This window comes from Mustela lutreola, chromosome 2, assembly GCF_030435805.1.
Source record: "Mustela lutreola isolate mMusLut2 chromosome 2, mMusLut2.pri, whole genome shotgun sequence".
NCBI lineage: Eukaryota > Metazoa > Chordata > Mammalia > Carnivora > Mustelidae > Mustela > Mustela lutreola.
In genome coordinates, this window is record NC_081291.1 from 166,182,928 (window position 1) to 166,198,361 (window position 15,434).

General features: G+C 38.6%; 1 protein-coding gene across 29 annotated transcripts in view; it reads right to left on the minus strand.

Annotated features, from left to right (window-relative positions):
• Nucleotides 1-15,434, minus strand: part of PHLDB2 (pleckstrin homology like domain family B member 2) — a 220,871-nt gene that overhangs the window by 35,367 nt on the left and 170,070 nt on the right. For 25 of the 29 annotated variants that reach the window (XM_059164161.1, XM_059164165.1, XM_059164176.1 and 22 more), the window contains 3 exons: nt 8,852-8,980; nt 2,254-2,409; nt 1,202-1,312 (listed from right to left, as the gene is read on the minus strand). In XM_059164161.1, coding sequence (XP_059020144.1) covers nt 1,202-1,312; nt 2,254-2,409; nt 8,852-8,980 — 396 coding nt within the window. The remainder of the gene's footprint in view (nt 1-1,201; nt 1,313-2,253; nt 2,410-8,851; nt 8,981-15,434) is intronic. The other 4 variants (XM_059164181.1, XM_059164171.1, XM_059164178.1 and 1 more) reach the window with 1 other exon arrangement.

Consider the following 15,434-nt stretch of genomic DNA (forward strand, 5'->3'; position numbering starts at 1 on the left):
CTTCATAATTAGCACAATTTTTAGAACAGAATTATATTTTATGTGTTTTAACGAGGAAGTTCTATTTTTATGATGGTGATCACCCATTCTAAAAAATCTATCACTATGAGATTCCTCCACCTCCTTTTTGCTAAAACCTCAGAACTACTTAACTCCTACTTATTACACTATCTGATTTAAGCTGTGCCTTTGAATAGCATGTGCAAAGAGTGGAGTGGATATTAATGGAAGAAGAGCTCATCCCCAGAGCAGGAGATAGGGATGAAAAACCATAAAACCATTCTGAGCTTTCTGGTGTCAAAGAAGCAGGAGGGGAGTTGGCAGGGATTTGTGTGGGTTACATAGGTGCACCTTGATGGACTCATACTTTATGTGAAGGACCAATGTTCTTTCCCTTCTCAACCTGAAAATAGTTAAATGGCTAAGTTGAGAATATTCCAGCTACATATCTGGTAGTGGGGAAACATGGTCTAGCCTCATCCTTTAGTCCCTCATTCTTTCTCCTGTACCCCATTCTGGGTACATCTCATATTTTCAGGATCCCAAAGCATCACATCCTAGGCAGTGACCTGCATACAAGGTTCAGCACTGAGACCAGCCCATCAACTTTAATTAACGTTTGGTGTCTTAGATCTTAGACTATGTCAGAAAATCAGATTGGGCAAAGGAAACCCTTTCTGTGCAGTCACATTAGGCCCTGGGAGATGGGCCCACAGTCCCCTTGGTGAGGATGGTCTTGCCCCCATTGCTGGGGCTACCTAGCCAATGAAGCCAAACTAAACCCAATGGGGCCATTGCCAGGTGGGGACTCATAGGCAAATAATTAGAGTTTGACACCACAGCAGCTGGGCCAAATTGTTTGACAGCAGCAAAAAAAGCAGAACATGTTCTACCTGTTTGAAAAAAAAATCTGTTTTTTCAAAAGAAGAAAATCTGAAAACGTACATATTTTTCATGGTTTGAATTTTCACACCATGGAAAAATCATGAGGAAAACATCCTTACTTATTTTCTGAATTAATTGTTCACAGAGCATCAGCTTACTAATGTGGAGTATTAAATAAAAATGTACATTAAAAAGCCTTTTTAAAAATTATAATCCACTATTCATTATCAAAAGGCACTTGTTTTGAAGGAAGGAGCTTCCCCCAAGCTGGAACCTGAGTTTTATTGCAACCAGCGCTAAAAAAGGAAATACTTACTCTCTGTAACATCATTATTAAATTATTCTTTTCTTTCACAAAATGATCTTGTTCTCTCTGAGCCTGCTGGACAATGTGATTGGCTTGCTTTTTCAATGCAGAAATTTTTTCCTGGAGGAAAAAAGATGATCATATACAGACGCCCATTAGACATTCAATGGTTTGCCAGTATATCCTGGAAAAGGGAAAAGTGTTTACAGCTGGATCAGCAATGAGGACATTTTTGCTGGTGGTAGGCAGTGATTCTTATCTAGAGACTGTGAAGTAGTCTCTTTGACCTGCCAAGCTGAAGGCTATTCTTTACCTAAGGCCAATCTAGTCCACGTGGTTTAAAATCTATTTGAAGAATGCAGAAGTCAACAGGAAATCTTGTTTTAGACTTGGGAGATGCCTCATGGGAAAAATAACAATGTAAGTTCTTATTTAAGCTGAGAGCTTAAAAAGTCACCTTCTTCATCTCCCTTCCCCTCAGTTCTACTGGTTTAGTATAGAGCGGCTGGGATGTGGTTCTAAGTTTTGGAACAAGAGCTGAATTCTGAGGCGGGACATCAAGGAGAAGGAGGTGGGCAGAGCCAATGATGTGTGTGGCGTCTGGCAGGGCTATTTCTAATGGTAATAAGCTATCAGCCAACTTCGGGAACTATGAGCAGTGAAAACCGAAAATGCCAAAATAGACTTTGTTGGCAGAACTATTCTAAATCTAGTTACTGTGATTGCAAACGCAAGTACCTTAAAACAAATATCTGAATTTCTGATAGTTCTCTCCTTTGGTTTTCCCATAAATGAAAAAAAAAATCAGGTATTATAAATCAATGGCATCTACAGCATTAAGTGACAGCAACTAACACATGTTGGTGTACCCAGCTTGGAGCACTATTTGGTATGTAGATGGCAGACTCCATAATCTGTCAGATGTGACATGTGGGGAAACACACCCGGATATTTGGATATAAAGACAGGTAGACAGAGAGCTACATTAATGATGATTCCTGTCAGGGAGTGAGGGGCGAATGTGTGGGTTTCTCACACTGAATGACACCTGGCGAAAGTACCTTTCGAGTCACAATGTTCCGCTGATACTCAGCTACTTCACGTAGGAGCTGTTGGGTCAGGTTCTCCTTCTCCTCATCCAGACGGCTCTCACGCTCAAGCTGCTGGAATTCCAGGTCTTCAAAGTGTTTGCTCTCCACATCCAACAGGTCGGCATCCTTTGGAGAAAGGGGAATGAAAATAAGACATACCAGAATGGCTGTAGCCATCTTAACATAAAGAAAACAAATATTAAAAGCAAGCAGTCTATTCATCAAAATCAAAAGCTTCTGCACAGCAAAGGAAACAGTCAAGAAAACAAAGAGGCAACCCACGAAATGGGAGAAGATATTTGCAAATGACAGTACAGACAAAAGGTTGATGTCCGGGATCTATAAAGAACTCCTCAAACTCAACACACACAAAACAGATAATCATATCAAAAAATGGGCAGAAGATATGAACAGACATTTCTCCAATGAAGACATACAAATGGCTATCAGACACATGAAAAAATGTTCATCATCACTAGCCATCAGGGACATTCAAATTAAAACCACATTGAGATACCACCTTACACCAGTTAGATTGGCCAAAATTGGCAAGACAGGAAACAACATGTTGGAGGGGATGCAGAGAAAGGGGAACCCTCTTACACTGTTGGTGGGAATGCAAGTTGGTGCAGGCACTTTGGAAAACAGTGTGGAGATTCCTCAAAAAATTAAAAATAGAGCTTCCTTATGACCCTGCAATTGCACTACTGGGTATTTACCCCAAAGATACAGATGTAGTGAAAAGAAGGGCCATCTGTACCCCAATATTTATAGCAGCAATGGCCATGGTCGCCAAACTGTGGGAAGAACCAAGATGCCCTTCAACAGACGAATGGATAAGGAAGATGTGGTCCATATACACTATGGAGTAATATGCCTCCATCAGAAAGGATGAATACCCAACTTTTGTAGCAACATAGACGGGACTGGAAGAGATTATGCTGAGTGAAATAAATCAAGCAGAGAGAGTCAGTTATATGGTTTCACTTATTGGTGGAGCATAACAAATAGCATGAAGGACAAGGGGAGTTAGAGAGGAGAAGGGAGTTGGGGGAAATTGGATGGGGAGGTGAACCATGAGAGACTATGGGCTCTGAAAAACAATCTGAGGGGTTTGAAGCAGCGGGGCGGGGGGAGGTTAGGGGAACCAGGTGGTGGGTATTAGAGAGGGCAGGGATTGCATGGAGCACTGGGTGTGGTGCAAAAATAATGAATACTGTTACGCTGAAAATTAAAAAAAAAAAAAAAAGCAAACAGTCCAAAATATCTTTCTAATTACTAAGCTGACCAGGGCTGGACCATGATAGTCCAGTCTTTTGGAGTTAAATCCTGGAGCAGTGACCATGAGAATGGAATTGAAAGGGACTAAGGATGGGGCAGGGAGAGAAGCACTGGTTGGACCATCAGTTTGAGACTGTTCTGTGAAGGTAGGACTTCTTGCTTGAAATATACTAGGTGGTTATAAATGGATCCTGAAGTATAAAAATAATTTGGTAAATAACTAAACATCTGTCCACCAAGGGTGTGACATGGTCCCTTGAGAAAGCTCCCATTTTCCAAAATTTTCAAATGAAAGGAGATTTTAGTATAGAAATAAAATTCAAGATTCCAAAGTTACTGACTACAAAAAAAAAAAGACTCCAAATCTGGCACACATAGAGAATAGATCTATATGATGTACACATAGACATGCATGCTCCAATAATTTTGTTGAAAGGAAAAGTCATTGAAAACATTTGGTGGTTGGTATTCTTACACTGGGCTTCTATGAATCCCTGAACATTGTTTACAAAGATTTTTACCGGAAGGGTGGAAGCACAGCATTGATCAGGCACAAAGAAGGTCTCTAATGGTTAAGTACTACTACTCTGGGAATAATCTTGAGGGCATTTAAGACCAGAAATCATAAAAATCAGATGGTCATCAGATAGGCATTTCCTAACCTATGAAATGTCTGAAGACAGAAGTGAATCCCTATCTGTGCAGAGACTGGCACATGTTGTAAACAATTCTTTAATCTACATTTAAAAAAAAACACTGTCTTAATTTTGGGGCTTTGACTAAACCATAAATAAGGTATAGAAGATTTTTAAAAAATATATTATTTGTAAATAATCTATGGCCGAAAAGAAACAGTAGCTGGGCTGAGCTAGCTGGTTTGTAACTCTGCATAAGCAAAATAGCCAGGACGTGGCTTTTTTTTCACTTAAAACATCAGAAAGAGTTGGATAAATAAATATGATAAATTAGATTTATATCAGTTTTTAAACATACCACCCCCCTCTTTTGGTTTTTATGTGAATGATAAATTAGGCCTTTTAATCAAATGGAATAATATATTTCTGTCTTCTGGAATGAATTTTATTTGGGGGATGATTCACAGAAGGATGATCAACTACCATGTAATTACAAGTGGCACTATAGCAACAAGATTATTATGTCAACACAGTGGATTCTTAAAAGTTAAGAGCAAGAAAAACAATTTGAAAAACATATTCAGCATTTTTGAGTACTCTTTTTTTTTTTTTTACAGTTTAATTGCTAAACAGAAAGCAGTCTTGGTTTCAGGTTATTGGTGGACATTCAAGTTTATCAGACATTTCATGCTTATAACTTCTAAAGGAATGAATGAATTTGGCCCAAATCTAGTCACTACTGAAGTAATTGAGAGATAATTCGAGCATCATATCTTGAAACAAAATCCCTGCAGTCTTGAAACAATACATTAGTGGACATATTTCCTCACGCAGTCATTCATAGTCAAGTTTTTATCTAAAAACTTTAAGTCTTTGAATTAAGCTTGGCTTGTGGCTAAAGATTATTGAGAGAAATCGTTTCATAAACTTTTTTTTTTTAGTTTATATGTAATCTTTATTCAAAGTGGGTATGGGTCTCACAGTATGCCGACTACGGTAGTCCCGTAGTCCGTTTGCTCACTCCACATCTGGTTAATAGACACCAGGTGTTATCTTAACCATGTGTAGGTCACAGAGCCACTAATTTGTTTGCAGTAAATATTTAAACTGTTGCATGAAAATAATACACACTGGGTAGGAAAGTTGAAAATTAAAGCTAAGCTTAGCACTCAGATTCTGCTGATACCATCATCTGATCAAGTTGTCGAAACAATTAGAATGTGTGTATATAAACTTACACTGTAAAAGAAAAACTGGGGAGGGGAAAAGGCTTTGCAAAGATTTTAGATAAGAATAAGAATTCAGGGCATGGAATTTGGAGGCAGGAGTCATTGAATTTAGCATACAGTAATATATACAGGAAGCTCAAAGTCAAGGGCAGGACTAGTTGAATGAAAATTTTAACGACGCTTCATTTGCTAAAAGGAACATTACAAATCTCTGCTGGATGGCAATCTCAAAGGCCAGGCACCAAAGGACATAAACAGTTGTGCTTAAGAAAATTCAGTGCAATTCTTTCTTTTTTTCTAATAACTGTTTTGAGAATTTCTATGGCAGAAGTTTACATGCAGTCCATCATGCATTTTGTTTTGTTTTGTTTTGTTTTGTTTTTTTGCTTAGCAGAGGGACAGAAGAAGAGAACAGATGTGAAATAGCAGGAGAGATTCTCAAGACAGCTCAAGGCCAACTTTGAAAACAAATTTAAGTGGGGCTTGAGGTTTGTTCACCTTTCTCCATCTTATGCCTTACAGTCAAACACTTTAACTGCACAGTTTTGGAATTTGGAAAAAGAGAATGGAAATCATTCATGCAACCTTCTCATTTTATATATGAGCACTGAGACCCACAGAAGTTGAAGGATTTACCCAAGATTAAAGGATAAACTGATTGTAGAACTAATGAGAAAATAGGTCTTCTAATTGTTGATGTCACTGAACATGTATATTTATATTTATATTTATACATATATATATGTAATATATACATATTATATAAATATACATGTTCGGTGACATCAACAAGTTGAAGGATTTACCCAAGATTTACCAAAGATTAAAGGATAAACTGATTGTAGAACTAATGAGAAAATAAGTCTTCTAATTGTTGATGTCACCGAACATGTATATTTATATAATATGAATATATTATATATATATATGATATATATATATAATATATAATCAAGAGACTGAAATCAACCATTCAGTGAGTAAATTACCAAAAGCACAAGAAAACAGTTCTAGCCAGGTGTCTCCTCCATTTACTAGTGGAACTCATTCTGGTAAAAAAAAAAAAAAAAAAAATCATTTAACTCCTGCTTTCTTTTCCATAATGCTTGCATCCTAGGGAAATTTGGGACTGATGAATCCACCTCACTACATGCAACTACTCAGATGAAAGCTGTATTCTGACTCCAAAGCAGGGGATTAGAAGTAAGAAGCCTGTTCATAAAGCTATCGTGTTGTGCACAAAAAATCATTCATTCCATAACTTCAGCTTAAGTACTTGGGATAACACACATTTAAGAAGATGATGTTCTTCCTCTTCATTTATTTTTTTCTTTTGTATGACTTGCCACCTAATGAAGTTTGTGGTAATAAAATCACCTTTACTGCATCTAGTTTAAATGCCTTTGGGAAAGCTTCGTAGGGAAGCGGCATTCTGAAGGTTTTCAAATCTGAAGGGAAATGAGTTCATACAGGAAGTTCCTAGTATGAACAGACTTCTCATGAAGTAAGTGGACTTTTTAACAATTAAGCAGTGGGATCAGTGGAAAGTTACTCTGGTCATCATTCCTGTAAAATTAGTGGACCTCTTAATACAGATGAACAGAAGCTACCACAAGCCAGTTATCTCTCCCGAGGAAAGGGATTTATGATAAGAATTTTATACTCTGCTCAGGGAGGAAGAAGATAAGGGTCTTTGCCTTGAAATAGTGGAAGAGACTGTCAATATCACTTCCTGTCCTCTTCTGGACATCCTTAGAATGTACATACATTTAGAGTTATCCTACTGAGGCTAGATTAAGCAAACAGACATTATTTATATCAATCCAAGTCTCAAATATTAGTAGAATTTATCAATTTTTATTTGCAGTGGTATTTATAAAGAGTCCAAGCAATATTTGGATAACTAGAGGCAGAGAAGAACAAAATATGTAAGTTGTTGCTGACTCTAGATAAAGTAAAAGGACCACTGTGTAAAATCATTAGTAACGAGGAGAGCTAAAAACCAGTGAACCAACATAAAAAGCCGTTTCCCAATCTCTTTGGTGAACTGGCATAAACACAAATTACAAGCAAAAATAATTTTATAAATACTAATGTTTTCCCAGTTATTTTCACCACACAATTTCTAGAGAATTATGACATTGAGTGACAGGAAATTTTCTCTTCTTACAGCAAGTTCAACTGTATACACTAAAAGGAGTAAAGAGGAAGAAGCATTGTTGGGACTTTTTTGATCCAACATAGTAAGAAAGTTACTGTTTGTTAAAATATTAAAATCATTAAGCTGTAGGTTGACCTGCCTGCCTTTGGTACTGTTTATTAAGATGCTTTCAGCCTCTGTAATACACTGAAAAGTTTTAAATGTAATTTTTCATAACCTAATGCTACTCTAAGGTATCATGTTTTTATATTAAAGGCCATCTTAAACATTTCCAAGGGTGGGGCTACCTCAGCTGGTGTTTCCACTTGCCGACTCCCAAGAAGGTCTTGACAGAATAGCATGAATGAAACTAGCCTTCTTTTCTAATCACATGGAATCATGAGCTGTTAGTCACTTAGCACAAATTACTATGACATGACTCTTGGAGATCCAAGACTGCTCCCCAGCTTTATTTGGGCTGCTGTTCAGAGCAAACAACCCAATCGTTAAGAGGCTCTGAAATATTATATGGTCTGGCCAGTGTTTGTGAAACTCTCCACCTCGAAGCCTCATTTCGGCAGATAACCAGCATGGCCATGTTAAGCACAGCTAACTTCAATGATCGGAAAATAACCCGATAAAACCCACCGCAAAGTCCACGTTGCACTAAGCTTCAAAAAATGAGGAAGTTCACCTGAGAAGATGCGGAGGACAAGGCCCTGCATCTTGGGTCTTGGTGTTTGCTGTGGCATGCTAAGAAGTTCAGTGTCACCAAGAGACAGAAAGAAAAAGACACAGTGAGTGGTGATGGGAAGCAAATCAGAGACAAGGATCGTTTTTGGACCCAAGTGGAAAATCAGGCGGAGACTGGTAAAAACAAACAAACAAACAAAACAACAACAACAAAAAAAACAACATCCCAAGGGCAAACAGTACTCACGATGCAGCAGAGAATGCAGGAAAAGATGCCAGCTGATTTAAATGCTACAATCTCAGTGTCAGTTATATGTCACAAAGAACGAGTCTCTTTTGTTACAAAGAATGACTCCAGAACTATTTTTTTGCATTATAAATTAGTGAAGCATTCTAATAAGGAATTGTCTGAATAGCATAAAGTAATATATACCATCAGCATGCATATTTCTATTTAAAAATTATCTAATGACCAGAACTTATGCAAATTTATACTGTGAGAAGTAGGAAGTCATAGGTAAGTGGAACTTCATTGAAAAAAAACACCGAAAAACAAAAAAACAACTGGCGCATTCCTGTTTACTACTGACCCTCTTCAGTTGTTGTTGTAATTGTTCCCTCATGGACTCAGGACAATTGTCCAGCTGGGTCTTCTGCTCGGAGTAAAGCTCCTGAAGCCTCTCTAGTTTTTCCCTTTCAGCATCAAGCTTTACCTTCTCCTGAAGTTCAGAAATCAGAAAATAGAAGAATAGAAATTACCTTCACACCCAAAGCAGGCATTAGTGAACATTTCCCAAGGATAACACCAACACACACACACACACACACACACACACACACTCACACAAACATACACACACGCCCGCACTATATCCTATGCATGTAGAAACATACCTAGTTAGTGACTAAGATAAGGGGGAAGTGGAAGTAAAGACAAGGGGGCTCCATTTCTGTAGTCTTAAAACACGGTCCACATCACTGGGTACTGACAATGACTGACTGACTTCCTTCCTTCCTGCCACCATGTTTAAAGTGGAAGAAGCTGGTCAATGGTCAACAAAGGACAAAAGAAATGCCAACCAAATTTATAAGATAGCCTTACAAAGAGTCCGTTGGCAGAGACCAAGGCAAAGGAAAGCCGGCATTTACCTCAAGTATAGTCGTGGTCCAATTTGCTCATGGCATTTGTTAAGCAAGCTTTGCAAATTACTGTAATTTTATTTTTGGACCAGAAGCATGCCAGGTACACTAGTCGACACCCTGGTCACCTGAAACAGGTCTAGCTATCTGGTAAACTTCAAAGCTTAAGCAATTAGAAAATCTGTTTCTAAGGCTGAGAGAGCAGGGAAGGAGGCAAGCCTGACAAAGCAGCGAAGGGAGGCATATCACGCAGTTTGGATACACCGACACATGACATTTACTGTGGAGATGAAGACTTCTCTACATTCATGGATATAAAAAACACTTGAAACATGGACTGTGGAAAAAAGGAGAGAACACCCAGGTGTCAGAAAATAGAAGAGAAACGTGGAGATAACACTATATCTTTCCCCAGTCACACAGTCCAGAGGGATGCTGGACATTCTCTGGGGTCCACCAGGCAAATCCTATAATAGTGATTACATGGCCTTCCATGTCATCTTTTAAATTGAGAAAAAATACTCCAACCTGTTTAGTGCCTGTCTTCCCAACCGGGTGCCCTTTATGATGTTCTAAAGCCTTGAAGCAAATTTTAGCCCTGATTCTCCCCTGTTGTAACTCTGTCAGCCTACACAGGAGCTCTTCGTGACGGATGCCTTCGGCTCAGGTCATGATCCCAGGGACTTGGGGTCAGCCTCCCTGCCCAATGGGGAGTCTGCTACTTCTTCTCCCTCTCCCACTCTCCCTGTTCATTCTCTCTCTCAAATGAATAAATAAAATCATTAAAAAAAAAAAAAAAAGCACTTCATGAAGCACTACCATGATTTGGCCCTCATTAAGCACAGTGACCACCCCCTTACTCTCCTTGCCTCATTCACCCTAACTGCAAACAGCAATAAAACTGGCTTCTAAGCTTGATCAGAGAAGGATTTTTTTTTATAAGGATGCAGCTCTCAAACAGTCCCATAAAATTATATTGACTATAATTTCTTCATCCAAATGGCCATGACTTCCCATGTAAACATATCTTTAGATTCTTTATAAAAGAGGCTATGGTTTAAATGGAAAACTATAGGACATAAATAGTTATACCAGTTCACTTAGGTGTCCATTTTTGGCAGAAAATTTCTAAATGTCAAGGGCCGTTTAGAAATGCGTATTCAGTTTTTGTTTGTTTTAAATATCTTATTTATTTATTTGACAAAGAAAGAGAGACAGCGAGAGAGGAACATAAACAGGGGAGAGTGGCGGGGGGAGGGAATGGGAGAGGGAAAAGCAGGCTTCCAGCTGAGCAGGGAGCCCAATGAGGGACTCGATCCCAGGACCCTGGGATCATGACCCAAGCTGAAGGCAGATGCTTAACAACTGAGCCACCAGGTGTCCCACATATTTAGGTTTAGAAGTGCAGTTTTTAACCTTCAGAATGATTAAATACGGAAGTGATAAAACTGAGAATCCTACTTCATCTATCAATTTTAAAATGTTTCTGCAGGGGGCGCCTGGTGGCTCAGTGGGTTAAAGCCTCTGCCTTCGGCTCAGGTCATGATCCCAGGGTCTTGGGATCGAGCCCCGCATCGGGTTCCCTGCTCAGCAGGAAGCCTGCTTCTTCCTCTCTCTCTGCCTGCCTCTCTGCCTACTTGTCATCTCTGTCTGTCAAATAAATAAATAAAATCTTAAAAAAAAAAAAATGTTTCTGCAGGGGTTAGTGTCTGCCTTCAGCTCTGGTCTTCATTTCCAGGTCCTGGGATCAAGTCCCTATCCCCTGAGTCCCCGGGCTGCCTGCTCACTGGGGAGTCTGCTTGTTTCTCCCTCTGCCTCTCCCCTCTGCTCGTGCCTTCTCTCCCTCTCTCTCTCAGATGAATAAATAAAATCTCTAAAAAAAAGTAAAAAATAAAATGTTTCTGCAACTGAAACTTTTGCAGACTATTCAGAAAGTTTCCTCCATCTTTTCTGGCAAGTGTACACCCTGTGCAACCCCCCAGTGCCGGAGGTAGAGAGGGGCAATGGCTTGGAACATAGAGTGAAGGATCATCACGTGTTCATTCACAGGAAAGCTGATTCTTCAAGGACCAGTCAGATTCAGCCTTTAGTTTCAGAATGAATCATTTTTCCCTTTAATACAGCCAGCAATACAGAACACCAGTCGTCCTTTGGATAAAAAAAGGTGTTATTTCTTCTGTGCGTGGATCAAAGATTGCCCTATTTACACAGCAAAAGAATTTTATCCAAAAGAGTTCTATTTGTAGATACTGTATCACTGGATTTTGCACCAATTCTAGTTCCAAGAAGAAAGTTAAAAAAGAGAAACAAAGAAAGCAAAAAAGCAAGAAAGAAACCTATCCAATCCCCTTAAATAGCAAATGTGCAAAACTGTAAAATTTAAAGTTACATTTGACAGAGCACATTGATACGATATTTGATTATATGGAAAGGCACTGGCCTGAAACCCAGGTCTCAAATCTGAAGAAACAGCCAAACTAGGCCTCTGAGCTCCCCATTTTGTATTACTACTAATAAGTCCAGATAACGAAGAAAAAGTACCTTATGTTTACATAGCACCTTCCTTCTGAGGTGCTCAAAATGTTTTGCAATTCCGTACAAGGGGGCAGTGAGAAGACTAATGCAAGAGGGCACCATCAGAACCTTCTGCTTCTCTGGTTTACGGGTAATGCTATGAGCAAGACTTTCGTCTCAGAGCAAAAGCTTAGTGGGGCCAAATCGAGGGCAAAGGAAGGAAAGGGCAAGGATGAAAGGACCAGTAGCAGGTGGGCCTGGCCATCAATCACGGAGGACCAGAGACGTGATATCACGCCCATGCCAGCCAGTTGGCCAACTCAAGCCAGAAAGAGTTTAATATTCCTACTTTCTATTTATTGCCCAGAAGGTTTTCAAAGGAAAATTAGCTCTAGGCAACTAGTTAATTAGACCTGAAAATATCACCTTCTACGGTGAAGGCAAATATATGGACAAATTAGATAGCATTTCAGGGTTCAGGGATTCTCGCTTTGACATGCAAAATATGAAAACTGGCTGTTATTTCCTTTCCCCAGATTTAAACTGGTACACTTGCCTATTACAATTCTTACAGGCTCAACAATTTCTAAATTCTAAAAAAGAATTCTAAATTCTAAAAAATTTCTAAATTTCTAAATTCTCAAAAACAATTTCTAAAGGCCAAGTTGGCAGAGAGCTTAACTTTTTTTTTTTTTTAGGATTCATGAATCTGTTTTCAAGAAACAAGTATATTTAAGTGAGTTGTAATGAACTTTAAATTAAATAAACTTTAAATTAAATTTTCAATAAATGTATTAAATTTTAATGAGCAAATTTAATAAATTTGTATTAAGTTGAACAAATTTAAGTTTACTGAAAAAAATCAGATGACAAGGAATTGGAACACTCCAGGAAAACCCAGATGCACAAGGGGGCATTTGTAAAACCAGGCACAGAATGTGATTCACCGGAGATGTGGCTGTGTCTGTTCGCACTGCTCTTGCACAGATTTGTCATTATGTACTGGCAAAAGCCATGTGGGTCACAAATTCATTGCCACATTCTGCTCTTTCTTTATGTTTAAGACTGATGTTCCTAAAGTGTACCAACAGTAATTATTCACAGCAAATTAAAGCAGAAATCAGTATATAAAATCAGGCTCTATTAACTTGATTTGTTTATTCACTCACTCAGAGACTATAAGTAGAGAAAAGAGGGAGCCTGGATTGTCTAGGTTGCTCAGTTGGTTAAGTGTCTGCCTTTAGCTCAGCTCATGATCCCAAGGCCCTGTGATTGAGCCCCACATTGAGGTCCCTGCTTAGTGGGAGGCTGCTTCTCCCTCTCCCTCTGCTGCACTTTCTCTATCAAATAAATAATAAATAAAATCTTAAAAAGAAAGAAAGGAAGAAAAGAGGACCATACTCATGAAGTATGGTCCAGTTAGCTCTGTGGTTCTTAGTCTGGACTGCACATTAGAGAAATCTGGGTGAACTTTAAAATATACTATTTTCCAAGTCTCCATGCAGTCAGACATTCAGGAGCAAAATAGGGTATGAACATTTAAAAAACAATCCCTCCATGTTCTCTCATATATAGCCAGGTTGGGAACCCCCGAATGAGCTACCCAGAATGATGTGGAGAGGCAAAGGCAATTAACAACAATTCGAGTTTTTAAATGAAGACATGGGACATTAATACACAAGGCACCAAAGAGTGCTCTTCAGATATTTGGCTTAATGCCTTTACTTCACAGTACAAAAGGCCCTTTTACAAGTGACACTCCAATTGTACAAATTTTTACATTCAGATTAAATGCCTCAAGTAAACCAGACAAAAACTGTACCATGAGATTCCAATATCCAATGGACATTCAGAGAGGAAGGCATTTCAAGCTCAGATGCAAAATGACTGTCTTCTAGTCAGACAGATGATCAGGAGTGTGGGTGAATTTACCTTAACTAACTTGAACTTGTACACAAGAATGACCAATGATCTTTAATGAACTTAATGATCCAAAGCTCATCATGGGACCATTTTGCTGGCAATGTGGTTAGAAGACAGTAACAAGTTTCTCTCTTTTGAATTGTATTCTTGAAAGAAGAAGTTGAAATTTAACTTGTTGGCTCTATTTGAATTTCAGTATTACACAGAAAATTCCTGAATCCCAGTGAAGACATAATTTTACCACATCTAAGTAATATTTGGTAAGCAGATGGTTCAAGATTACTCTGAAAAGATGCTTACTTTATTAGCTTGTGAGGCTGCCAGATAAAACAGAGAACACTCCATTAACTTAGAATTTCAGATGAATGACAAATTATCTTTTAATATAAGGATGTCCCAAATAATGCTTAGGGCATAATTACACCAAACATTTTCCTCTGTTTATCTGAAATTCAAATGTACCTGAGCATCTTATATAAATATTTTATTATATATAAATATGAATATATATAGGATGGGATGTATACAGGTTATTTATTTACTTATTTATTTGTTAAATCTGCTAACTCAGTTAGCTTAATAAAGATTTTCTTAAAACTTAAGGTCCATCTTTGTAATTCCCAAACATTTAGCACACTACCCCGCACATGCTAAGTACCTGGGTGTGTTTCGTGAAACACTGGGTCAGGTTTGGAGTTGATGCGGTGATGTGTTTAAATTCATTCAGTACCTAAGCCAGCATTTCTAAGAGCAGTCGATCCAAAGTCCTTTCCATATACCCTGAGATTACTCTTCCTTCTAGTTCCTAAACCCTGTGGTTTGGGAGGTAGGCATCCTCATGGGTTCAGAGATTAGGCTATTGTTTTAGGTCCAAAAATCACTTATCTGAAATTCTTAAGACCAGATGTGTTCCAGATTTCAGAACATTCTCAATTTTATAGAAGTAATGCAGTTCATATAGCATACATTAAAAGGCATTTCCAGTAAGGTCTGGGCCAGCAACTAAAAACCAAACACATTTCTATTTCTGCAACTACTTATGAATATTTACGCAGGTGTGAATATCAGTCTAAGTCAGGTTTCGTAACCAACTAAATTTTGGTGCCAATCTTACAAAATGATTCCCCCCTCCCCCCAAAAGACCTTTTCAGATTTTAGAACTGCAGAGAAAAGAATATGGACCCATGTCAATGGATGCTGGAAAGCTGAGAACTCATTCTCTACATGCCTCTATAGAGGCACATCCTTATACTTCTTTCTGCAGATTGTTTTTTCCTTTAGCTTTGACATTTTAATTACACAATTGATGGATTAATTTAGTGTGGAAAAAACTGGACAATCAGAACACTAGGGATTTCTATAATCAAACAACCACCAGAAAAAAGAACCCTAATCTGGAATCCTGTTGACTGAGTCCCCAAATCCCAAGATACTCTTCCACTTCCTCCAGCTAACTTTGAAATGTAAGAAAGAGGCACGGGAAGGGCTGGGTCCCTTCTGAACACCGCCTGTGACTTGGCAAATGTTCTGCACTCCAGAAGCATTAACACTCTGCTAAGGAATTCTGGGGCAGGCTCTCTGTCTTCCCCTGGCTCT